The sequence below is a fragment of the Diprion similis genome, chromosome 4 (genome assembly GCF_021155765.1).
Source record: "Diprion similis isolate iyDipSimi1 chromosome 4, iyDipSimi1.1, whole genome shotgun sequence".
Lineage (NCBI taxonomy): Eukaryota > Metazoa > Arthropoda > Insecta > Hymenoptera > Diprionidae > Diprion > Diprion similis.
In genome coordinates this window covers 22,298,684-22,326,609 of record NC_060108.1, presented here as the reverse complement: position 1 = coordinate 22,326,609, position 27,926 = coordinate 22,298,684, and the positions used below count along the sequence as shown (strand labels likewise).

General features: G+C 34.3%; 1 protein-coding gene across 5 annotated transcripts in view; it reads left to right on the top strand.

Moving 5' to 3' along the window:
* Nucleotides 1–26,000, top strand: part of LOC124406081 (syntaxin-1A) — a 72,527-nt gene extending 46,527 nt beyond the window's left edge. Inside the window, exons 4-10 of one of the 5 annotated variants that reach the window (XM_046881436.1) lie at nt 11,954–12,028; nt 12,262–12,444; nt 12,534–12,607; nt 13,821–13,958; nt 16,088–16,198; nt 24,781–24,872; nt 25,196–26,000. In XM_046881436.1, coding sequence (XP_046737392.1) covers nt 11,954–12,028; nt 12,262–12,444; nt 12,534–12,607; nt 13,821–13,958; nt 16,088–16,198; nt 24,781–24,861 — 662 coding nt within the window. In that variant the 3' untranslated portion in view covers nt 24,862–24,872; nt 25,196–26,000. Of the gene's footprint in view, nt 1–11,953; nt 12,029–12,261; nt 12,445–12,533; nt 12,608–13,820; nt 13,959–16,087; nt 16,199–16,977; nt 17,089–17,226; nt 17,251–19,585; nt 19,759–24,780; nt 24,873–25,195 lie in introns of those variants that run through there. The other 4 variants (XM_046881435.1, XM_046881438.1, XM_046881437.1 and 1 more) reach the window with 4 other exon arrangements.
* The last annotated feature ends 1,926 nt before the right edge of the window (nt 26,001–27,926 follow it).

The window sequence follows — 27,926 nt, the reverse complement described above, 5'->3', positions numbered from 1 at the left end:
TGATTAAAATTGCAGATGGTAAAAGGAAAAAGGTGAAACATATGAAAAAGCAGACCTCGTGCTGCGGGTGAAATGGCACGGTGTATAAAATCCACTCGTGTATGTGCGAACTGTATCCACGCAGAATGCCCTCGCACGTTACACACCTGCTATGTACACGGTGTACACGTTTATCCAACCTGACAGAGACGGAGCGGAAGCTTGCTCGTAAATTTGTCGCGTGGTAGGCGAGTGTATACGTAAGTATGTGTGTACCTACTCGTAGATGTGGAACGCGTCGGAACTCCCAGGCGTCAACCCGGTGCTGCACATCTCGCCCGGGCTTTTCCCCTGACACCACCAACCTCATGACGATCTCTATGGTGACCCCGTCATCCGCACACGCAAGGCTTTCCCAGTTTCGATAATCTATGTGCGTATGCGTACTCTGCGAGAATTTATAAAATTTTTCTTTCCTCGAATTCTCCCAATATCGCGTGTTTTGTTATCTATATACCGACCATTCCCGTGCGTTTATCGTGCGAATATACGAGTAATCGAATGATAAATGGACGGGCGTAAACGATCGTTTTCCTCGACAGAGACACACACGTGTGAATCTCTGAGTGAAAATTTTCATTCATTTAAATCACTTTTCAATACCAGATTATGGTTTTTATTTATATTGTGCATGTATGTGTGTATAATTCTTTTGAACGTTATGCACAGAAATTGATGGAAAAATGGTTTTCATTTAGCAAATTCAAGTCACTCGGATTTCACTCAATTTATGATATCGTAGGTATAGATGAACTTTTTCATCCTCGATATCTCTGCCGTTTGCAGATTTATCGTTTTTCCCATAGATTTTCATCTTCTTTCTATCTTCCTTTTAGAAATAATCAAAGTAGGTATACTTAAACCCTGCAAATTATAAAAACCAAACAAGCAGGCAGTCAGTTGGTCTGGATTTTTGCCTTGACCTGACAGCTGAAAAGAAAATCTGACTTAAAAACATGAATTTGATATCAATACGGTATGTTATATACATACATTTTCTTTCTCGCCTCAAGGTAAACACGAGAGTGCTCTTATCGATTATTAAATAGCAAAATATTTGGGCGTGGTTTTTGTTCTAATTATTATTTTTTTTTTTTGGAAATACGTGCAAATTATATTTTTACGTATTACGGTTCGGTAATACTCAAAGTTTCACATATATATGAACGTTTTGCGAAAATGGCCAATACTTCGGATATGTTTATAATGTATAGGTGATCCCACATACATGTCGCATGTAATCCCTAAGTTACGATCGCTATTAAGGTTTTTTTTTAACGCGAGCACGGATTTAACTCCGAATTTCTCTGCTACCACAGTCTGAATCCTTTTCTACAGAATTATTTTCACCGGGGTGCGAATAATTGCCGAGGTTCGATGTGATCGCTGTGCAGGAACGACGACGAGATAGATTTACTAACGGGATTCAGGGGGTGCAAAAAAAGTTGATAGATCAGCGAGTCGTTTTAAGGTGGAATTGCACACTCGTTGATCGTTGAAATCAGGTCGCTTTGGAAAATATTTCCTTTGTTCGAGTTACACTAGAATATTCCAGTGAATTTTGTATTATTATAATGATGGTTCAAACATCGTGTAGTTGTTACGAGAAAATAAAATTAACTATTTAGCGTAATTTTAGTTATAATTTCAGCTGAATATGACCTCAAAATCAATTCGTCGTTACGCCGATATCGAATTATGTATCGCAATATTTACAGAAAAATATAGTACGAGTAACCAATAACTATAAAACAGAATATAAAAACGGAGTATAGATTTTTTGATTACTAAAAAACTTATTTTCAATTTGAATCGAAAACCATAATTTTCGCTTATGGTAAGGAATAAAAATGCGAAAAAAGAACGTACAGCAACCTACGTTATTACTAATTTCTCTCGGTACGATGTGATTTTCACCATTCGTTCAGTAAAACAATAATGAAAAAAAAAAAAAAAAAAAAAAAAAAAGAAAACCGTATTTGACTTAATTTTTCGCATTCTCAATGCTTACCGAAATGCAAACTCATCGAAAAAATTGTGCGAAAAAACAACCTGCACCGTAAAACACGTGTACCTATTGCACTATTGTGAATCCGGAAACAATAGATAAGCACTCTTATATATTTCGACCTAATTCCCTCGTACAGCTCGCGGTGTATGCAGTGGAGGTACTGAACTGATCCATAATATGGGGTGGAAAAGGTGTTGCGTCATTTTGGAACCACCCCCTTAGTCTCTATAGAGTCGTAGGTGGTTCGATTTTCGAGGCATAATGAACGATTGATGTGATGGAAGAAAATAGAGTGGTGTGTAAAAATGGCGACCTCTCCTGCCGCGGGTAGTAACGAATGAAAACTAAGCCTCGAAAGCACTGAATGTATGGGGTATTGTTTCATTATACGCAATAGGGATCGCGACCTTGTCCTAAAAGTTCTCCTGCACCGAAGGACTGAATCGATAATCCCTGAGGGTGCAGCAGGGAGACCCTGGGAAACTGAGGCTATTATTTCTAGGGATGTTTACGTTTTCCTGAGCCATTCCTGCGGAGTCAAAGCATCGCTATTTTCCCCGAACGAAATCTCTTCCACAGTTTTTTCATCCCCGTTCAGGCAACTTTTTATACGCGTATCCTCTTCACCTCGCTGTTTTCTTTTCTGTACGGGGTGGAAAACTCGCTACGTTACGATGTATATGCGTATGCATGTAGTTTATTTTCATTTTTATCACGCTTCTACGAACTTTGATAATTCAGTAAGAAACTCGCGTTGACAGCAGTTCGATATTAACGTTTGAATGTTCAGCGAAAAATCGTTCAGATCAATCCAAATTGAAATCGAAAAGCAATATTGAGATGTGCTTTGACGTAAAATCAACTCGTCGTTTATATAATGTGAAACAAAATTGGCGTCGAATTGCTACGTGTTGCTTACAGAAGACAAACGGTGTACCTGTTCAACCCTTAGCGACGCAACTTCTGAAGACTGATTTTCCAATCTCCAACTTGAATTCATATCACCCGGGATTCGTGAATCGTGTTTACGAGTTCCGGTTTGTTTGGTTTTCTCAACTGTCCTAACTTGAGACTTTGAGTTTTCTTTGAAAAATGTCATCGCTCGCAAGTGGTGTTTACTTTTCGCAATACCTACCTTTTCCCAATCGATGGATTGGAATCGCTAACTGCCTTCTCGTGCAGAGACGAAAACCGGATTTCAACCTTTGAACTTAACATTTATTTTTTCCCTTTTATTTCAGATAATACTTTTCCTCGTGATTTGACTATATTCGGTCGACGTGCAAATAGATTCTGAGTCACAGAAGCGAAAGAGATAAACCTGCAGAGAATTGTGAAAGTGTTTGACTGTCAAAATTATACATATAAGCCTTGTTTCTCTCAAGTTATAACTCCTGTTCTGTTTTTCCTGTTGTCAAAGCTTATTGCCTCGGCAGATAAACTCTGGTGTAATTCATACTGGGTGAAAATTAAGTACAGAAACACGTACGGGAATACAGAATATATGTAATAAACGATCAGGCATGGCGAGAGCGACGTGGGGCTTCCGTATACGTATATAATGTAAGTTTAGACTTGAAACCATTCAAGATAAATCGATCGAAAAAAGTTCGTTAACGGTGTGTACACAATGTGCAATACGGAAAATACGACGAGTATGACGAAAGTAGGTATAAACCACGTTTTAACCACAGAGATTTTCATGGAGACTGGATAGGTTTTTTTTTTTTGTTACCTTTTGTTTCTAATTCCCTTCTATGCGTCGCCGCGTCGCAAACTAAACACTTGAATCCTAGTTACGAGCAGGTATAATAATTAACTCTTAAACTGTTGTAATAAAAATAAATTTTAATTAAAAAATATAAAAAAAAAAAAATAACAAAAAGCTCACGGATTTGATCAGATATGAAAATTCTTAAACCGTTTTTACCGTCACACGAATTCTTCACCGTATGGATAAGTGTAACAAGTATATTAGATACATTTGCACTGAAGTATACTTGAAATTGGCGTCACCCTAATTATACGCGTAAATACGTAGAACCTAAATAGCCGAATAATTGCTTAAACTCAACGAGGTGCAACGATGCGTGAGAGAAACTCACCTGAAAACGCTTTCGGGTTGATTAAATCGGTCGCAACGAATGTTGCGTAAATTTACTAACTTTACGGTTACCTATATTTACAATAGTATTACCTTAATATATATCGATTAATTATTGCTCTAATTAATCGCGTCACAGGGAATAATTACACGCGTATAACTAAAATATATGATATCATTGTTAAGTCTGACTCGCTTATATTAACTTTGTGCTTTTCCTACCATGATTCATCGCTGTCTTATACACTCCTCCACGCAACGTAGAGATCCAGATACTTGTTGTTACATACGAGTGTCTAATCATATCCGGACGTATATTACTTCATCGGCTAATTAATCTCGGTCAACGGATTAACACAGATATGCAATGTATTATTATACCTGTGCATGCAACGTGTCAGATAAAAATATCGTGGATAAAATTTTATCAATACTTACTCATCATCACTTTCATTGTTTTTTTATTTATTTTTTTTATTTTTTCCTCGCCGAAAAAAAACAATCGAACGAACGACTGCTCGGCTTCCGGTTAACCGATATAATATAGCAATCGACCAACAGATGTAGCTATTGAACTGCGGTAGATACGTCGACGTATGTACCTACAATACACACCATTCGCCGCTTGAAGCGCAATGCGGAATTGTTACATAGCAAAAACACTGAAACGACCGAATTCCTACATACTGGTAAGATAAATCCTGTCAAAAAAATTGGTTCGTTTTTTCTGAATTTTTTAACAGAGAATCAATATTCAGCATATATGCCGGTAAATGGCTTTTCGATGTATGTATAAGGAATTTGGTAGAATCGCCGTTCTCTTTATACCATCAAAGTATAAGCGCGTTGCAGAGCGCTTAAAACTGTCAACGATCAAAACCTCGACGATTACGCTTTAAACACCGTATTAATCCCCATAGTTGTTCCTATACAAAGTAGGTGAAAGAGACGGTGATAAGATAATCCTTGTATTTAATTCACCGCTAGTCGGGATTAACAAATTAGGACTTGAACTCTGCGAACTCTACGGCTTCACCAAGAATCCGTCGCGAATGCTCACGACTTGCGGGCGATGACAAGATAGTATCTATACACTGTACAACGATGACCCGAGCATCATAATATGCAGGTGACAGTGACACCTCGACGTATACAGTACTGTAATAAAAATAAAAAAAAAAAAAAAATGCGTATATATGTATACGGTAATCCGAATTAAAATGTACAAGGTGTGGCAGATGCACGTATTACACAATTTTCTTTTTTCTTTTTGTTTTATTTGATCCGCCATAAAAAATCTTCTTCACATTCTATCTCTCAAAACATTATTTTCCGAAAAATATCTATACCGCGATTTTGTTTCTTGATTTCTCTCCTTGATTATAGCAATTCATCGTATCTGTGACGTGTAATCCCGACACGTACGAGTATATCCCGCCGTAATAAAATATTTCTATCATGTATTTTTCCATAAATTTAGCGCGGTATATGGGATAGATTTATATGGATATATGGTACGGACGGCATGGGCCGTTTCTTTCTATGTTGGCCGAACGCGAAAATAGAATCTTGTACATACAACGCAATCCCCGGGATCCCTTCCGGAACAGAAACCATTTCTTCTTTCTTTCGTCCCTGATTACAGCCCCATCCGCGTCGGTCTTTTGATCCTCTTACATTTATCTCTCGCAGTGGAAACTTGTGTGCGTTTACATAGATATATCGTATATATATATATATATATATATATATATTGTATTTATTATACATATATACCTAAAGCTTTTCTCTTTCAATTCAACGAAGAGTGACTATCGGAAATAATTCAACAACTTATATCCACAGTTTTATGTTCTTATTTTTCTTTCCGTTTTGATTTTAACTCTGATTAAGGATGTGGGAAAAAGGAATAACTGCAAAGATTGAAAACTCGAGAATCTCATTTGTATTAAAAATAATGTAATTAGGTATACATTTGACAAAAATCTCACAAATATTCTTCGTTAGATTTCTGTTTTAAGAAAATTTCATGCTCATATACAGCTGCATACACAAGATCCGGGAAACACGAACGGAAAGAAGGCCCAGGGTTTGACTAGCTTTACCAAGCTGGCTGCAGGACTTGATTAACGGCGATGGTCACGTCACGATTAAACGGAACGTCGTCCTCGGATGAATTGACGACGCACACCATGAACGACGATAAGAATTTGGATTAAGACACGGTTGAATAAGATGATAAACTGATGCTGCTTAAAACGCCGGCCTGCTTTTTCATTTTTATCCGGTCGTATCGTGCGGCTCATGAAAATTTTCGTACCATCGATTCTTTGTCGTATACTTATAACTTTCAAAATTTAGTTTCAAGAACGAAATGATTATTTTTTATATAGGAATAGTTTTCCATCGTGAAAATGTCATATATTGTTGTTTCGATATTTCGCTGTTATGAATGATAATAGTTATTGTTATATATAAATTACTTAGCACATATATAGTTATTTAAAAGGAGTCAATAACTGCGGAGAAGATTTTCTATTTCGAATCGAGTATGTAATAGGTAAACAGATAAAGGGTGCCAATTTCGCGGACCCTTCCATTCTCGCGTCTTCTTTTCTCTTATTCTTTTCTCCCTTTCACACATACATCGCTTGTTCGTGAGGGGCGTTCACCCTCGCAGTAAACTAAATGACCGTAGCTCGTGGTAAACAAACTCGTTGGCCACTTGTACACCCCATCGATCACGCGAGCGAACTCGCCCCCAGCTCTCTTTTTCTCTCTCTCTCACTTTCTCTCTCTCACTATCTATTTCTCATTTGCGATTTCGCTGAATTGGATAGAAGCAGGCAGAGGATCTGTCTGTCTTCCTTTTTTGCTTTCAAATTGACGCTGTAGTGATGACTGTGATATTCCCGATACCCATAAGGATCAGCTAGCCATTAAGGGTATGTGCCTACCTACATCTTACATACCAGTAACGTGAAGGATGAGTCTGTTCCTGCAAGCCTGTTCTAAACTTGGCGCCGAAATACACAAAGTGAGAAAAATCTAAGGATTTCATATATCGAAGAAATGAGTATAAGTACTCGTTATTCTAAGCTGAAATTTTTTATGTAAAATCCTGGAAGAAGGAGAGAGAGCCGTAGCTCTTTTCGCTCCATCTTTTAAATGCGTGACTAGTATACTTGAATCTATAGATCATGTAAAACGAGCCTTATGACGTAGGTAGGTACCTATACTGTATTATATACCAGCGTGTAACATGCTTAGAGCAATTTCAGCATGGGAAAACTTACAAAGAGAACACGTGCTTACAGCTACGCAGGTTTCTATAGACAATATGAAGCATTGTTTTCATAAACATTCTCAAGTCCGTAAGGGCGTGTGAGTAATTTATCCCCTTCGTGAATCAACAAATTATTGTTTGAAATTCTATTCGAAATGATTTCATTTAATCGAAGTTTATATTCTATACATGTAGTGAACGCACAAGGTGCGCTCAGGGATATAATAATTCAACGATGGCCGATAGCGATATACGATGGATAATTAATTTCACAATGAAAACTCGAGGTGAGTTTATTCTACCTATGGACAATTTTCACCTTTGAAAATATTCCACAGTGTGTCCGTAGGCAGACGTATGTATTTATGTATATGTGTACATACACAGAAACTGCGCAGAGTAGGTACACAGCATCACGTGGCAAGCGAATTAACAAGGAACGAGTAATCAAGGCGGCGAGCAATTAAATGCTTTCGCAATTGATAGATACAGGTATACCCGCTGCAGCATCTCTTATATTGCGAGCAGCCACCCTGCCGTGCTGAATTTTCACCATTTTGCTAAATCTGTTGCGGTCTTAACGTCGAATAATAAACACTGCTGACTGCAGAGACTCATCCGCCCGATTTTCCGCGTTTATACTACGTGACATCCATATTCTTCGCGGTCGACGTAGTTGGCAAATTTTTGCAAACCTCGTAACGACGTCGTGTAATTACAGTCTGGAACACAATAACGTACGGTGCATAATTCCTAGATGCAGCATCAGGTGAGAAAAAGAATTTCGACATTGCAATGTCAACCTGATGCATTGAGATGCATTTTAGTTTTCTCTCGAATTTTATCTTATGGTGTTCAAGTGTCTCATTGTACCTCATGATGAGGCAGCATCAGGTTTCGTTAGGTGCATCTAACGTATTGGTATACTCGCCTACTACTGTGTGTTTTATAAAGATCAATAAATGGGTGAATGATAATCTCTACTTTTTGTACTGTTTCCAATTGCTGAGAAATCAATCAAAGAACGTGATTGCTGTTACATCTGTGCTTCTTTTCTCGGGATGATTGTCAGAACGAGTAACTAAAGGTCAGAAGTGGACGTTTCAAAGCGATGGAGTCGTTTCGTGGGGAATTCCAACAGTCTTAAGTATTGTTAAAACGTCAACGGAGACATGGAAATTGCATGGTTACTGTCCAAGGAGCTAAACGATGACTGGATACCTTTACTCCGCGTGAATGCGGTTTTACCTCGGGTTTTACTCACTGACCTCTTTTTCGTAGGTACGATTCGGATATCGAGCGGGTGTTGTAGCAAGAAAACAGGGATCTTGCCTGTCCGTCGATATGCTGACACTCGAACCTTGAGGTTGATTAATACGTCTGGTTGCTGGTCGAATTTCAGCTGAAAGAAGCTCAGCGATTCGTTGCATAGTTTACTTTTTTTTCGTGTAACGAGACTTGGAGCGAAACCCTTTTACTTCCGGAATAATAATATTTTTCCCTTTTTGATGGGGGGTAACGAAGTAATTTATACGAATTGTTGTAACTCCAGTGACTTTTGATCCTCATTTTAATTGCCTCGATGAAAATTTATAATCCATTTTCTAGGTATTGATATTTTTTTAGAAAACGAATCGTGTGTGATGCGCGTAAATACGGTAGCGTGTAACGAGGGTGCGTAATATTTTAAAAATAACTGTCCCACTGAGTAATGCTATTCAAGTAAGAGCGGAATTATAATGCATATTGCAATATGCGATGTTGGCTAACACACGCACGCCGAAAGCATTTCCGGTGTAAGCTTTTGCTACGCCAGATATTATTCGTTTATTACACGCTTGGGTAGATAACCGATAAAAAGATACCTACCAGTCGAATTTCGTCGAAAGTAGTAACTGGGGATGTTATAAGGATTCAAAACTGCCTACTGCAGGACGTTAACGTTTAAAGGGTGCCGCATGCTCCCTGAAGTACCTCCTGTGAAATCCTATACCTTACACCGCATACCGGAAATATAATATCCGAGGGTATCGATCCGCAAAAATCTTTCGAGGAAATTTGCGCTTGCGGTTTAACTTCCATTCGCCTGCGGAGCTTTCTTGCGTTAGTTCATTTATTTCTTGTAATCCCTCCGTTTCAAAAGAAAATTCCCAGAGGAGTATATAAAGCTTGACGGAATAACGATGACGGTCTCTTCTAGCTGATTTCATGCTCTAACGGTGAAATCAATTTTTGACCCGTTTTAATCACGTCACTGAAAGCTCTGGCTATACGTTATACAGCACGACGAATCGATAATGAGAAAATCTTTGATTCTTGCTTTGAATGGACTCGTGCGAGCATTTGGCAGTTATTTATTGATTCACTTTTTTATGGCTTTTATTTCTTTTTTGTTCACGAAAGAAACAGACGGGGTTCCTCGATATTCCTTATCAAAGTATCTATTTTTTTATTCCAATTATGATAGTTAAATTTCTTATCAAGGAAGTAAAGAAGCCCTGGGATCGCATCAGCGTTTGGAATTGAGCCAAATTGCATTCTCGATTTATACCAAGACTTCTGCCCATGTTTTTTCTCATTGTCATATTCTTGATCATCTCCTGCATGTATTCTACAAAATTGTAATTACCTTCGCAAAACATAGCTAGAAATTTTTCATGGCGACGAATAATTAGTTCGTCAATTTCATTTCGCAATTGAACATTCAATAAACTTAGATATATGATGTTTTATGTTATTGACGAAGAAAATGAAAGAATTAATTCATTTAATTTAATTAAAGAAGAATAAGAATAAAATGAACATTTTCATATATTCGACTGACGTTTACTTGTGACAAATCTTATAGGTTATATAATTCTCGTCGGAACATGGGGTACTCTGACCTTTAATGGAAAGCCCGGACACAGCCGTAATACTCGATAATACGCCGTACAGAATTGACACGAACTTTTATGTCAACTATAATATTATCCACTGTTACATATATACAACCGCATTATTATTCTTGTATAAAAATTTGATACACCTATAAAATGAACGTTGCTAAATCCGTGGAAATTATAAACGATTTTTGCCGAAATTGGCTATCGCCGTCTTCTTTCAAAGTAGCGACAGACCTTTTATAATGTGGAATGTCCTATATGTCTCTACACGCTCGCAATATTCCGTGCGACACGAGGGGGTTGATCGAATATTTCGTTTGTGAGTTAATTCGACAAGGCGCAACGCTTTAACTCGTTCTCATGCCAACCGATACCAGAGATGAAAACTTCTCTCAAAACTCTAGAGAATGTTTTGGGAAAACTTGTTTTCCTCGCAGTATAATGCCTGAAGCGAAATTCCTAAATAAAGATTTCTAGCTGCCTAATGACAATGTTTCCTATTTTTTGTTTTTCATCGAGTTCTGTTCCTCGAGTCAGAATTAATCGCGTACACGTAAAATGAATACATGAGCCATCGAACGCCCACGGAAAACGTGCTTCGAGAACAGTCTTTATTTCTGTCTTTTCATCTCTCTCCCTCTCCCTTATTCATCCGCAGAATGTGGGCCGAAAGGTCGGCGTTACTCGTCTGTACGTAACGAATAAAAAAAATTCACGCGCACCCTCTTACCTGGTGGGAAAATGCTGCTGCACGTATATTTGAAGATACTTGTGTCAGTGCAATGTGGAGTTTACACGTCCGCAGCAGGGGTGGGCGACTATCGTCAACCCCGTATTGTGTATCGAGTATTATCGGCGCGGAGGCGGGGGTGGGAACCCGATGTTGACGGCTAAACGTATCGCAGTAACGGTCAGAGTTCAAACGTGGGCGAACCTTTCATCCACATCAGGTTTACACCTCTACCTACAACACCTACGCGGCATTAGTGCGTAGCTTGCTTTTAGAATACCGTGGAATACCGTAGGTGGTACCGACCTACGATCGGTGCTACCAATGTCGAGGTCGAGGTCGAAGGTCAACCATGGCAAACATGCGATCACTTGCAAACGAGATGTTGTAACATCGGCTCGTCAACTTGATGAAATTTCACCCAGATTTTCAAAAAGGGAGGGGAATTTTTTCTTGTAACCGTTCAAGCATCTGGATTAAATACCGAAACGCAATTATCTATACTTACCGAAGAACGGAAGAACGGCAGTTAGTTAGTCATCTTCTTTTCTACTTGGTGAGAAATGTTCATGCACATTTCGCGAATGGCTTTCCAATACGACGAATCATCTATCTTTGACAAAATTTTGGGTTAGCGGTGATAATTTGGAAGTATATACAACGTTACAAAAACTATTAGTCATTTTCATGAAATTAAGCGTAAATTTCTCACTGCTAGTATCATCCATGTGTAGATGTGTGAGAGAGAGATTTCAAAATTTTATTATACGCGTACAACTCTGGGATATTCCGGGTAACAGGAATTATTAATCGTGCCTTAAGAAGCTCTGGTCTAATTACTTTTTTAAACTGATACTAGTTTGTCATTCCGGTAATTTGTTGACTTCATCTGTTTCAGAGGTGAAAATGGAACTCGAAGATCTGATGGCTGATATAAAGAAAACTGCCAACAAAGTTCGGGCTAAATTAAAGGGTGAGTATGATGACATATTTATCGATAATAATTCGCAGTAACTTTTGTTTGTTCACATGCCATTTCAACGATTTTTTTTCTCCTTTCTATGCACAATAAACTCTTATTTATGCAAAGCTAGACAAGCAATGAAAAATTCGAACTAGAGATTTTCTAACGTGAAAAAGTTTCTCCCCTCATGTAGTGTGATGAGTAGAATTTGATCTTGAATTGGTTTAATGACAATATTCCAGTGATAGAGCAAAACATCGAGCAGGAAGAACATACGAACAAATCGTCGGCAGACCTGAGGATACGCAAGACGCAACATTCGACGTTGTCAAGGAAATTCGTCGAGGTGATGACTGAATACAATCGTACGCAGACCGACTATCGAGAGCGATGTAAGGGAAGGATACAACGGCAGCTTGAAATCAGTAAGTCGTCTTACCTGACGAGAGTTCCTCTCTCATATATTTCTCCCCATGAATCAAGGATTATTATTAAATACAATCGTCATTTCCAGCGGGGAGAACGACGACTAACGAAGAGCTTGAAGAAATGTTGGAACAAGGAAACCCAGCTGTCTTTACGCAGGGGGTAAGTTTGAGCTTTATTTTCCACAATTGTGTACCTAGTATGAAAAACTTTGACGGAAGAAAATTTTCACGCTTCCTCGATAATGAATGATCGGTGTTGTTTCTTCTTGTTCACCACGAGAAAACGCGTATCCGCAGTGAAGAATCAGATTATAAGATCTAGTTCTGGGCAATCTGGTTTTTTTTCTATCCTCGTCTTCGTTTCGAAAGTTGCAGTGCTTGCCGCGTTGTAACCAGGATAAAACGAGCTGGGCTCAAAATTTGAAAAAAAATTGTGTATTTTGCGATGGTTTAAAGTGTTTTTCTATCCAAGGGTTAGATCAGTTTTGGTAGATGTAAAATGAAGAGGAAAAAGCAGGGCAATACATTGATTTTCTTATTATCCGTTGTCTTGTGATCATTCAATGCTTTGCGAGTACTTTTCCTACAATTAAAATGAACCCTTGCCTCAAATTCAACGTCATCGACTGCCTGTAAACGGAGGGTTGTGCGCTCAGGAGAAATAATTCGGTGACTCCATTTTAAAATTTTTATTAATATAAATGATGTAAAAGTATACCAAAGTTCGAAAACCATCAGCCAGATTACACGAGATTTTTTTTTATCCTGTTAGGAAGTCGATATTAAGGAGTAATTTCTGATAAATTGTCAAACAAATTTTAAAACATTTTGGGGCCAACACCTGAGGAAAAACTTTTTTTTGCCTGTTTTTCTACTGTATCTGTGCATCCACTGATCACACCGCCTCTAGACTGCGTCTAATCGATTTTTATCACGAAATTACGTCGAAATGATGCATAAAAAAATTAATTTTAGCATTATTTAAAATCGGTCAAATTTTTTCGACCCAAAAAATTCTTAATCGTAGAATCGATTTTTATGACCCTAGACTAATTCGATCCTCAGGAATTGAAAAAATAAAACCAGAACCCTATGAGTTTAATAGATGTATCCTCGATCGGCTGGTCGGAGCTCCTTGGAATCATGCTTCATCTTTTTAAGATGAAGATCGTTGATCGTGGTAGCGCTAAATTTTTGCCCAGCTCTTCTCTTTCATAATGCCTAGCTGGTTTTCGCGTTTACCGCACACACACGAAATTCAATGTGATGAATCAAATAAACGCTTCTCCTTGGTACAAATTGACTTAATCAATGATACATCAAACCGTTTCTTTTTTGTATATACCGATAAATTAAACTTCTTTACGATACAGATTATAATGGAAACGCAACAAGCGAAACAGACGCTGGCAGACATCGAAGCTCGACACGCTGACATCATTAAATTAGAAAACTCCATCAGGGAACTCCACGATATGTTCATGGATATGGCTATGTTAGTCGAAAGTCAGGTGAGTCATCTCTTACCGTACACAACTTACTCAATTTATTCAATCAGTTACTCAAATTTTTTGGGTCCTGGCATCACGAGATTGGTAAATTAAGTGAACTAATCAATGAACCTCACTGAATTATGTTCATTTTAATATATGAAATGAAAATACCTTTTCGAATTAACATACGGCTAAAGTGTTTTCTTTCTTACAGTTATTTGGAGCGTTAAATAGAATCTTTCAATTTTCGTCAGTTCTGTTAAAATCAGTAAATTTTACCCTTCAAAATGCAGAAATCATGTAACGCCTGTCCTCTCAAGATTTTAAAAACACTCAAACGTATTGGAAAATCGTCAGAAAAGTCACTTCGTGACTCGTTAAAAAAATATCCATCCATCATTAACGAAGCTACGTGAAATTGCTGAATCTCATTCAAATCGACACGAAGTTGGTTGGTATGATTATTCTCCAATACAATAAGTCATGTAACTGATAATTGTGTCGTTGAAATCGTCGGATTTAAATTATTATTCATGGTATTAAAATGTTCAAGTTGATATCTAAACTGCAATATTAATTTACAGTCGTAAATTCACTTATACACCATGCGTTTTTTTTTTTTTTTTTGTTTTTTTACGAAATTACTCACACCATTCGTGTGAATTACGCGCTTTGAACTTACGCGTTTGCGCTTGCATCGAAGTTCAAGAGCTTTGGGCAATTTCCGTTGAAATTACGTTTCTAAATTACTATTGCAGTTGCCATGTTATGTAATAGTGTGACTATTCTCCCCAACAGGTTCTAAAAATTAATTGTTTCCCCTCGCATTTAGAAAGGGGGAGATATTATTTGGAATTTGGTAGCAGTGAGCGTTCAACTGGCGTTAAAACAAAAGGGATGGGGGAAGTTTTAATTGCAGATTATATTCACGATTATTATGGCAGCGTGGTAGAGGGTGGTAGCCGGTGATTCTATGCCTGAAACGGCGAGGGTTAATTGTATGCGAAAATTAGCCATTTCGTAGACTGATTGAAGGAGAAGTTGCACGCTTTCTTCGACGGTTAAAATCGTTTTCGTAACTCGCTATCGTCGCTATTTTCATTCCAATGTATTGTATCAGACTTCTTTTATCGTGAGTACAATCGCAGATCAGTTATATCACACGTTCACGTCCAACGTTCAACTATGAAAATAATTTCATTTCCTCCGAGGGATCTGTTTAGTCGGATGAATTTATTTCAGTATTGTTAATTCGTTCAACGTAATATATAAGCGAAAATAACGCGACGCAATTAACCCTTCCTGGTAACCCTTGTATCACTTAATCGTTTGATTCTTAATTGCAAACGGCAATATCTATGTTCACACTAAACTGCTAATTCAAAAAATATACCAGCTGACGTTGATTCATCTTGTACAGAAAAAAATAGACATATACTTAGATGTATTTGATTTTCGGCATTCGGGAGAATACAAAGATTTTCTAAAAGAATTCTGACGTTCCATATTTTCAAACAGCCAACTTGACGATTCAAGTATTCCTTTAATTTTTCGTTACTCAGATTTAATCAGTATTTGAATTTAACCTGTTCAACTGAAAAAACTCTACAGTATAATGGATTCCTGCAAGATGATGATGACTAGGTTGATAAATCTAATTCCTGCTGTTTACATTTTGCACGTTACAATAATTACCACTGTTTGGGGTAACATATAGTTTCAATATCAAATTGCTTTCACTGATGTGTTTCCTCACTCAAATATCTGTGATTTATATCGATTCGTTTTTATAAATCCGATAATTGCTGTGATATAATAAAATTCGCGTAACATTACGGACAAATTGTTGTTGGAAGAAAATCAAAGATCCTTTTAGAGGATATTGTGATATTGCAGAACCTGACTTCTATTACATTTGTAGTAAACTTGTCAGTATGCATTTTGTTCTGCGTTACATTCTGAGTGAGGATATGATCGCATTCATTGAAAGACAATTTGATAATTATATCCGTTAATAATACAAATATCTTAATCCTTACACCTCATCTTATAATATCGATCTGTACTGCGGATGCATGATAGAAACTGGTTTATTCTAAAACTAACAATATCTTCCCGTTACCATTGGGTTGCGTCGCGTGCTTTAGGGAGAGATGATAGATCGCATAGAATACCACGTGGAACATGCCGTTGACTACGTTCAGACGGCCACACAGGACACCAAAAAAGCACTCAAGTATCAAAGCAAAGCTCGACGGGTGAGTCCCTCCCATATTTATAAAAATGACATTCGTGATCGTACATTTCTAATTGGTCACTTTTTTTTCTCCTTGTCCTTCTTACCCTCATCCTATTGCAAATCCGTCATCCCCTTGTTTTACGCATTCCCCATTCTTCCGCACCAATGTTTCCCATGAACCGTATTATTTTTCTCTCTCTCTCCACTCCGCATTTTAATACTTTTAATTAAAAACAATGGATTCTTTCCACATTCACTACTCTATAATCGCTTTTGCGGTTTTCCGTTTCATCTTGGGTTTTTTTTTTTCACATACGATTATTACATAACTAAACTACTAATCTATATATTATACATTATAACATGTGTGTGCGTGGTGCTTAAAAATGTGACGGTGTTTGTTCTGTTCTTAACATGGGTGTTCTGGTTGTGTCTCTGTCCATTACTGCTCTGACTACTAACTTGAACGCTAACTATACTTATTACTGTACTACCATCTGTTTATATAAATATACATATACATCTATATAATGTACATATATGTGTATTTATATATATATATTATGTGACGACGTGCGTATGCGATATAATCATGTATCATCATTGCTGTACTTTATATATCTTTATATAATATGTTTGGTGTTGTATCTATTTGGGGTTGTGTCACATATGTATTATCTCCTCGTCGAGAAAAAAATCTCCCAATATTCCTGCTCTTCTTTGGGTTTCCTTTTTCCTCCTTCCTTCCCTGCTATCCTCTTCCATTCCTCCTTCGGCTCCCTGCGTACGATGTCGCAGGGTGAGTTAGTGGACCGCATTGAATACTGTGTCACGCAAACCAAGGACCACGTTGGTCAAGCACAAGGTCAACTCGGGCAAGCAGAAGAATATAGAAGCAAAGCACGTAAGGTAAAATCTGTCAATATAGATAAGTATCAAACCAAAAAGAACGATATCCACGATATGTTTTATATCCTGTATATATATATAACCGTCAATTGTTATACCCAGTTATTTAATACATCATTTTTTCATTCTTTCAATCAGGGTGTATAAGGATAGGGGAGCAAAGTGAAAGATCGAAGGAGCTTTAGGATTAAGTTTTGTTTGAACAATGCTCGATCGGATCTTCCCTTCTACACGTATGGTGACGAAAGAGAACAGAATTTCAATTAGTAAATATTTAGTTTATTCAACGTATCGGTATATTTTCATCACGTGCTTGTGAGTTTTGGCTGATATTTTATCTAGATGCAGTTTATTGAACATGGCTTGAAATTGTATAAGCTATGAATACACAGTATTAATCCATTTTGTAGTTATATGATACACAAAATACTCACACACGTAACAGAACAATATCATAGAATTGCTACTATTTTTATTTGATGAAATTTTTTTTTACTTCGTTATAATTCCACATTATTAAAAAATTCGTGATTCAAAGAAAAAGCTAATTCCGTACGAAATTTGATACCGTATTACTTTTTGGTTTGATATATATTATACATCTATTTATAAATATTTCATACTTGATTCTACCCTGAGGATTCTACCCTTTTTATCCAAAATGCCCTAATTTACCCAAACTCTTTAACCGATCCGTGCGTTGTGTGTTTGTACCACCGTCTTAAATCCTATAGTATACATACACAGTGTTATGATATATAGGATAAAGAGTAAAATTTAGACATTGACGTTTTCAATTGATTTCTCACTTTATTTTCAACAGAAGAAAGTCGAGACTCTCGTATACATATATGTGAAATATAGAATAGCTAGTGGTAGTGATATTAAGAAGGAGAAAAAGAAGAAAAGTCCGAAGAAAAAGAAGACATGTGAATAAAAACTGGTTACAAAAATAGGTCCTTTGTGCATTCTAACTGTTTATCCACCCGCTTTACACTCGTTAATTTTGAAAAATTAAAATTTTACAAATAATACTTTCACTGACGAGCATAATTGCATTGTAGAAATTTTTTTAATATTCTTTAGAAATTCTTAAGAAAAAACAATTAGTAAATAATTTTTGCATGTACATAACTGAATAATAATCAGCACCATTCAGCAGATAAATAAGATATTACACGTCGATTGAATATTTTAAACTGCACGATTTTCGTTCATCTTTTATTACCCTAATACATAATTATTAAAAAAATTTCAATTATCTCTTCTTAATAACATTTCCACAGCCTGGAAAGCATTACATCGAAGAAATAAAAAACTGCCACTGACAGTTTTCTCAATTCATGTAATACGTATGTTACTTCATACTGTGTTTTATTTTTTGTAGCAAATAGAAACATACATTTTCGTGCACTATTACGGATTACGTAGCTTCAATAGATAGATGACATGATTCTCCTTCTCTTGTTCTCATAAGAAGATTATTGCTTTGTTTGTATATACCTATATATATATATTTTTTTTTTTCCTTTTATTTATGAATTTTTATAGATTGTTAGATTTAGTGTGTATGTATACAGGTTTGACAGTGGGCACATTTTGTGTTAATGAATCTTCTAGTACACAAATGCTGTATCATACGAACAACACGTAAACGTTACATGTTACACAATATTCGACAATCATTAAATGTCCTGGCATTGTCTGAAATAGTACTGAACTCAAAACGTGTCACCTTTATCCCACAACAACAGCATGCGCATTAAATCCACACAGCAATGCACGTGTACACAATCCTTTAGTTATAATTCTAAAACACAACTGCAACACCAAACAAACAACACATGATTATTATACATAACACAGAACACAACCAGTAATTATAGTAGGTATTATTGGCAGATAAAACTACACCCAACGCACATGAAACACAGAACAAAAAATTTGCGTAGTCAACCTTTCGTACAACATCGGCACACGCATAAAAACTTCACTGCACTACACATTACACATACATTACATTAATACTCTAATTTGCCGCAAGTACATATGCCTATACATACTTATGTAATTTTGCCAGCAGCACAATCTTTCGAATAATTAGTGCTTCTTAGTTTTGTCATTATTCAAATGCTTTTCACTTCTATAAAAATGTATTCCAAGCCATTAAGAGTTTAATTGTAATTGTGAATGTTGGAAAATTGAGAAATAAAGAATGTTTAAAATAGTTGAGCAGAAAAAAAAATTTACATTTTCAATATTGCTTACTCGTAATGTGCAATGGAGTCGTTTTTGTACATTATATTTATTGATTTGTTGGCCTTTTGCTCGAAATGTTATGATTGATTACTTATTTCATCATGATTCATGCTCAGTAATTAAATTGAACAATACACTTGCAATATTTTATTTAGATTATTATCATTAAACATTGACGATGTAATAACAATAATTTCTTGATAGGAAACTGACGTCAAAAATTTCTTTTTGTCCACAGAAAATGATCTTCATTATGATCTGCGTGACAATAGCAATCATCATTTTGATTATCATTTTGGTACAAACCATAAAATGAGCGCAACAAATGCACATAAGACATATTTTTTATGTCGATAGTACTTTATTTAGTAGAAATTTATACGCGATACAAATTTACAGTTAATATTTATATATGTATATACATATATATATATATATATATATATATATATATATATATATATATATATATATATATATATATATATTATCTGAATATACGTATGCATATATTATACATATATGTATGTGTATGTGTGTATATGTATATATATATATATATATATATATATATATATATATGTATGTATATATAGAACGATACAAAGTACAGTACATCCAGTTTCGTTGTAAAATTACTTTACTTCAAAGTTCTTTAGAAGATTATCTTGTCGCATATTATACTGATAACTTTAAAATGGAACAAAAACATTAAATCCACAAGTCTGGGAAGTTATTTCAGTCATGTATGTACGTATTTACTTTGTTTTAAATTTAAACTTGAAATAATGCGACTTTTACCGTTTAAACTTTAAATCCAACAACATCACAGTATTACAGATGTTAAATTCCTATTCAAGTTTATTATCAATCGACATAATTGTATTATAAACACGTTTGCGAGTCATATAAGTCTTGTGTATACATATGTATTTGGCTACATGGCCTACTTAACGATAGCTTAAACGCGATGCATTAATTTTTTCTCAGGTACACGTGTAATTGGGAAGTGTGCAAAACTTAAAAAAATGTACTTGAATTGGTTATTCTGTCTCAACATTTCATAGATTTGAACGTTACTTATACACGAACGTACGATGTATAAGTAATCGCCCGTGATTCAATAAATAACCAGATATTTTCGTCTTGTTCTACCGAATGATGAAGGTGCAGAAAATTTTCTATGAAGAAAAAAATTAGCGACGTTTTTTTTTCAATTATCGTAAATCAAAATGATAACAGTGATAATTATTGAATACGAGGGCTTCCAAATTAAAAAGTGGAGAAAGAAAAGTAAGAACAAAAGCACGTAATTTTGAATCTCTCTATAATATGTGAAATGTCTCGACTGCAATTTCTAGCAAAGCGTATCCCAATCCAATGGGGTTTCAGATAATTAGTGCTATCAACAAAGTGAAGTTTGTGCCGCTACGCTCTTCTGTGCAAAATATGATACGTTGCGAAAATCTTATAATGTTAAAAATATTCGATACCCTTCTAATAACGCGATGCTCCTAGTAATCACGATCACTATCCTACCTCTCCGTGACCTAATTGAAAGTGTTCTTAATGTACGACTGCACATGTCTACGAATTGAAGAATTATAGGATACATTGGAAGCAAGAAAATTTTCGAACTAATTGTGAAGTGCAAAGAAAATCTACTTCTGATATGCATACTATGATAGGAACGCTTTGACTGGATTTAACGTTTTTACTTGTTTGCAGAATGCCTGGCTTCTGTTTTAAAGCACGCACGTCCTGGCATCACAATTCTTTAATGATTAGTGCACAGAAATATTATTATTACTATTATTCCAATTCTTATCATTATTATCATTGATATTATTATTGTTATTATAACTTCCCAGAAAGTGAGCGTTCAACACTAATCTTTAGCAATTTACGTCGATTGAATATTCTTCGAAATACCAAAGAATGGTATTTACAATTGTACACACGCATATTTATATATATGTATATGTATTAAAGTGAGAGAGAAAAAAAAAACCCACAAGAACAACAAATATATGCATATAAGTAGTTAGCTCAAAATTATTAAGGGGTGGATGGTAATATATTTACTGGTGTGGATCAAACGGTGTCAGAAATCTTTCTGTTTTACCTGAGTAAGAAAAAAAAATTATAAATTGTAAAGCCATCCTTTAATCTAAGATGCATTACATGTATTCAATTAATACAGATATCATAAATTTATAGCAATTATTGAAATATTAGTGCTGATCAGACTTACATACATCTGTGAATGAATTACCATTCTTTCGTATAAGGTATAGCTATTAGTTTTTCGAAACTCCTCAAATCCGTCAAGAAACATACTGGATGACAATTTCGCATTTATCGGACCACAACTGCATCCTACTTTGACGTAACAACTTCAAGTTCCTCGTATCAAAGAAATAACATGCTTCAATCGTAAACAAATATATTATCAATTATTAAATCTGAACGATGCGGAACGAAGGTTGAGCCTCTGATTAAAATTATTATTCTTCATCTACGCACGTGTTTCAAAATACTAAATTAACAATATTAGTCCTAAAACGGCAAACAGTACCATTAATTTTACTTTATATACATATATGTATATACATATTACATATAAATGAACCAAGTGGTATTTCATGTAAATGCGAACCTTTCCACGTCGACAGGAAAAATATTATGATGTGTTGTCAGTGATTTTTATAGAACCGCAAACTGGTACGTATAAAATTATTGATTCACACGAAGAAGAAATAATACAATGTTCTCTCTAGTTGGATAATATCTTTCGACGTAAATGTTCGAAACAGAAGCAATGTCATCTTTGTAATTCACCAAGTTTGATAAAATAATCGAACATGGCGAAAATTGGCGAACATTATGCGCCGGAAATCCATCAGTCGACGAGCAAAGTTTCACATTATGATTTGTATAGAGCAGGATTTTGAATTTATAATATACATATATATATATATATATATATATATATATACATATATATTATACTACATGTACTTATAGCGACCCGTTTCTTTCACAATAATAAGGTTCATAATAATTGTCATGCAATACTCTACAAAATTAACAATAACATTAATATTAACGATGATAACAACAAAAACAATAATAATAATAACAATAATAATAATAATAATAATAATAATAATAATAACGATAATAATAACAGAAAAAATACAATAATAAAAGAAGTGGAATGAATAAATAATTCGTAGTAATAATAATAATAATAAAAATATTGAAGACATTATATGTAGTTGTAATATATACTTAGTGGTTTATCAGATATTTATGAGAATTCAATATGCTATTATAGAAAATTGAAGAATTATTGTAATTTTTACAACTTTCTAGGACGTCAGATTGAATTGCAGAAAAATCTGAGTTTGCAATATATTATACATGTACGTAGTAGGAGCGTGATCGAGATAAATGTAAGTGCGTGTATGTATATACACACGCGTGCAGGTACATGTAATCTTGAATAATTATGTAGGAGAAAAGTGAAATTATGAGGTAGAAAAGGAGAAAAGAGAGCGATAAAGAGAAAGAAGTTGGCAAGTGATTAAAATATTCTATTTAATATTGTTGTAAATATCGCGCGAGGAGTCACGAATTATATATGAAAATCAATCACCCAATTTCTTGCGTACGGGGTATGCATTCTAATATAACGTAATCCAAAAATATTCATTATACATTATGTTTAGCAATCGAGTTCGCTACATTGAAAAATATTAACGCATACGGTTTTTTTTTTTTTTTTTTTTTTCCTTTATTATTAATTCATCTTCATTTTTCAATTCAGTTTAATACGTCGGTTCAACATTGTTCGCGATCATATAGTGTTCTACTTAAAGAAAAGAAAAAGAAAAACGACAAAAAAAAAAAAACAACAAAAAAAATTGAAAACCCAAAATGTTTGGAAAAAACAAACATACAAACAAATATTTTAATACTTGTAAAACTGAACTACAATAAATATTATCCGTGCAAGAGCTGGTCATTCGTACGATATCTACGATTAGCCTCTGATAGTTAGGACTAATTCTGCCCGACAATGGGATAATATATATAATTCATAGAGTTTACGGAATAAATGCTAATTCCAAATTTTTGCCCAAAGTATAACGCGAGTAAATAAATTGATTACCTTTGCAATTCGATACCGATACTTCATGAAGGTACGCATACATAATATAGATACTCGCTATTAATATTTCTGCGATTAACAATATTAATAACAATAATAATAATAATAATAAAATAATTAATTAATTAATAATAATAATAATAATAACAAAGATAATAACACAGAACAGTACTAATGTCTTAATCCTACAAACCAGCAATAATTAATAGCTTATGTTTATCTGACGCTGGTTATATGCTTACAAATAATTATCAAGGTATTCATTGATTCAATCGGATGACCCGGATCTGGGTGACAACGGAGTTGAGCAAAAGTCCTGTTCGTAAAGTTTTATCAATATTTAAGTGTAATATCAGTTTTGACAGTTCATTTTTACTGGTTCATTAAACATGTAAATTTATTATTACTTTTCATTTCATTTCATCGTATGTTTGTTCTTTATACATCGTCTCTTTTTTCTTAATTTTCTATTTGTATGAATATGTATCAGAAAACAGTTCGTTCGTTCTTATCACTTCGCACATTCGCGTAGAGATACAGTGTAGAACTCGGACAAAGTCTTCAATTATACACTTTGTACCAATTGCACATCCATTTAGAATATTTCTAATCGTATGGGCTTCAAGCAATCTCGTAAGTGAAGACTTATACAATTTAATTGCTTATTCGTGATTCTACTTTGTTGTCGTTATGACTGTTATTAATATTATTAATATTATTGTTCTTATTATTTTTATTATCATTATTATTATTATTATTATTATTATTATTATTATCGTCCTTGTTATTATTATTGTTACTGTTATTACTGATTTCTGTAACGAATATTTGTTATATCGCATAAAATATTATGATTGAGCTTAAGCTCATTATGTAAATAAATATTTTTATTTTATACTTTTCGTTTCACTACTTCATTCCGGGACAGTTGAATGTATGTACGTGTCGAGATATGCTTTATTCCGCTGTATAGTGTTGTTGGTGACGATGATAAGGAACCACTGAGAAAATAATACATTCATAATTTATAAATGACAGTTAAAGATAGTTGAATAATTTTAATATTTGTAAGTATCGTTTGAGTATGCAAGATACTAGGATTAAAATGTTAGTATGAAAACAAAAAACATTATGTATATGATGGGTATAATAGTAGTGGACAGAGTGTCACAGAACTGTTACACCAGACAGAGTTTATAGAGAGTTTATTTATAAATATAATTCACAATTTACCAATTTGTTAATGCTGAGAACAGAAGAAGATCATGATTATGATCTGCCTCGCTATCCTCGCGGTCATCGTGGCAACCACCATCGGTGGATACTTTGGACTGTGAACAACTGTCAGGTAAATTTGTTTATCTTTACTTTTTACTTACAACATTGTTCCAAACTACGTCCCGCGTATCTCTGTTCACACGGTATTTTCAAATTTATTCCACCCAACACGACGAGTACAAACAGTTTCTACGTAAGTAATTTAGTTATTTTCAACTACCGAGGTGACTCGGTTTCATACGATTTTTGAAACTGAACAAATAATAAGTATCGGAATAGTTTTATGATTTTTTTGTTAAAGATACAGAAGATACGCGGATGTAGGTATGAATGAGTAGAGATCAATGAAGAACGAAGAAAAATAAATATTCAATTTGTTTAAATTATTTTCAGAAAAAGCATAGTGCGTCATAAATGTTTGAGGAGCTACTGCGTGGATTGTGTTATAGTCCAAACAAGAGCGACCGTACATTTCGGCGAAGAGTGCATATCAGTATCCCAATATGCCACCGAGACTGCTGAAATCATAATTAATACTAATTTCATTTCATTGCTGTTCATTTTTTCAACCACCCAGTCATCACAATGTTATAGAGGGGTAGAATTAGCCTAGTGGTAGTAAAGTTTAATTGATGATATTTTGTATTGAACGCAGCTTGCAATATTCGGTGGGTCAGCATTTGCGTATATTATAAGTAATAGAGAATTAGTTTATATAGGGCACCCTTCGTACTATAAAACAATGACGATGAGGCATCTTTACAGCCGTTACCATAGACATCGGTCGAGCTGATTAACGGCCAGACAAACATACGTGAATAGAAGAAATTACGGGCCGTTATTTAACAATGATGTTTCAGATTTCATTTTTCTTCGTGATATAACAATATACCTCTGTTGATTCACATTTATTCCTCTAACTATTTCTCTGTCATATAATATTTTATTTCTATACAATGCAAAGAGCTTGTATTAATTATTAACATCATTTTCCTCAGACTTTGAGCGTCCGATGATTATTCTTATTATTATTAGAGACAACCGTCTTGAAAGTTCCGAGGGATTATTGAATCTGAAATGCATACACGCCGTTGTTTTATCGTGCTGGTCACCATAAATTAAACCTTTTGCTGCAGCAATAATATTATAATATTAGGTGTTATGAATAATATTAATAAAAGAAAAAAAAAAAAAAAAATTCAAATGAATGAATAAATATAATATGTATAATCGTATTAATGAGGGAATACAGAGAAGTTTTGTGTATTAAATATGATATTCATGTATTAGTTTCTTCAAAAGTTACTGATATATGTGATATCTTACGTATATTATATAGTTACACAGTGATCATTGAAAATCGCAGTGAAATAGAATGTCTATTTACTGATGTTGATGACGATGATGATGACGATGACGATGATGATGATGATGGTGATGATAATAACCAATTTAAACAAATACAGTGTCACGTTACGTTCTGTTGAGGATATTATATAAAGTTTGAGATGTAATACACTCACAAAGAGAGGAGAAAAAGAGAAAAAATAATAATTAATAATAATAATAATAATTAATAATAATGATTATGGGTTATTATTTAAAATTATATGATAATTACAACTATGAAATGATGAAAAATATACGTTATAAATAATTCAATACAATATTATATATCAAGCTCACCTTGCATTGTACAGAAAGTGTAATTGTTAGTCTAGGTAGCTATGTTATTACCTATTATACATATATATATATATACACACATATATATATATATATACTTATATTCTATCATATGTATTAAATTAAAGTTGAACCATTATCTCTCATTACTGTTAGGTCAGTCATCACATGAATATAATATATACGGACAGTTCAACACTCTCAGCCGTATAATTCAAATGTTACGTCATGCGAAATTGATAAAGAGAAAATCTGAAAGTTAAATGTGCCGGTAACGTAATATATCTGTACAATGGATAATTTTTTTTTAAATTCGTTCAATTTTTCTGTTTTCTACTTAGTACACGTGATCAGGTTTGAAGTACGTAAGCTTCGTGTATACTAGTAATTTTTCTATATGATTGATTCGTAGGTTCCTTGTAAAATCTACACATTTCTTATCCCTCTAAAATTATTGTAATAGTTAAATTTTCAATTGCACCAGAGGCATATTAAAATTTCTATACTAACAAAGAAGCAATTCATTAAATATATTCTTCGGTGTTCACTATGATATATTATGATATGATATGATGTATAACAACCCATAAGTACAAGTATCTTATTAGCTCTTGAAGGTAAGAATATGCAGTTGCTAGGTCCTAAGAATAAAATAAATATGGAAAGAGTACCGGGATCAGGTCGATTGATAAGTTGAAAGGAAACAAAATATAAAACTAACCGACAAAGTTTAATAAAAAAGAAAGTTCAATCTTTTTCTTCAGTTTTCCAACAGGCTTATAAGTTGTTTTCATACCCAATGATCTTACATCAGCAGAATTTTTTCAAAGCAAACCCAACGAAATCATTCATAATCGAGTATGAGATAACAAAGCTCTTTACTCGTTGATTATTTCTTCGTTCAACGTTATTCTAAAATTTTCAAATTACTAGTGAGTTATATTTTGTTAAATCTAACGAATACATTATACCTGCTGATTCGTAGTAACAAATATTCAATCTACCATTACATACTATAATATATACATTCACGGTTATTGAGATAAAATTTCGAATGTGATGAGATCTTACAAGTTAATGCTAAAGTTAAAGTTTCAAACTTTGTAAATTTTGAATGTAATTATATTAAATTATTATTCAATTAATAATATTTATTAGAATTCAATGATCATGTTTAGGTAGCGGGCACCAATGGGTATAATAACTCACTTTTATCAAAACTTACTGCAAGAGAATATGTCATTCTGGTTTGTCAGTTATACCTATTTCAAGTGCAGCTGGACAAAAATGTATATTTTCTCATTCTTGCTCGCACACAAATTAAATACGTACCGCGATACACATCGTCACTTTGAGATTACCGAAAATAATAAATATATTTCAATAATTATACGGAATAAAACATTGATGCATAAAATATTTTTGTTGGGATAGACGG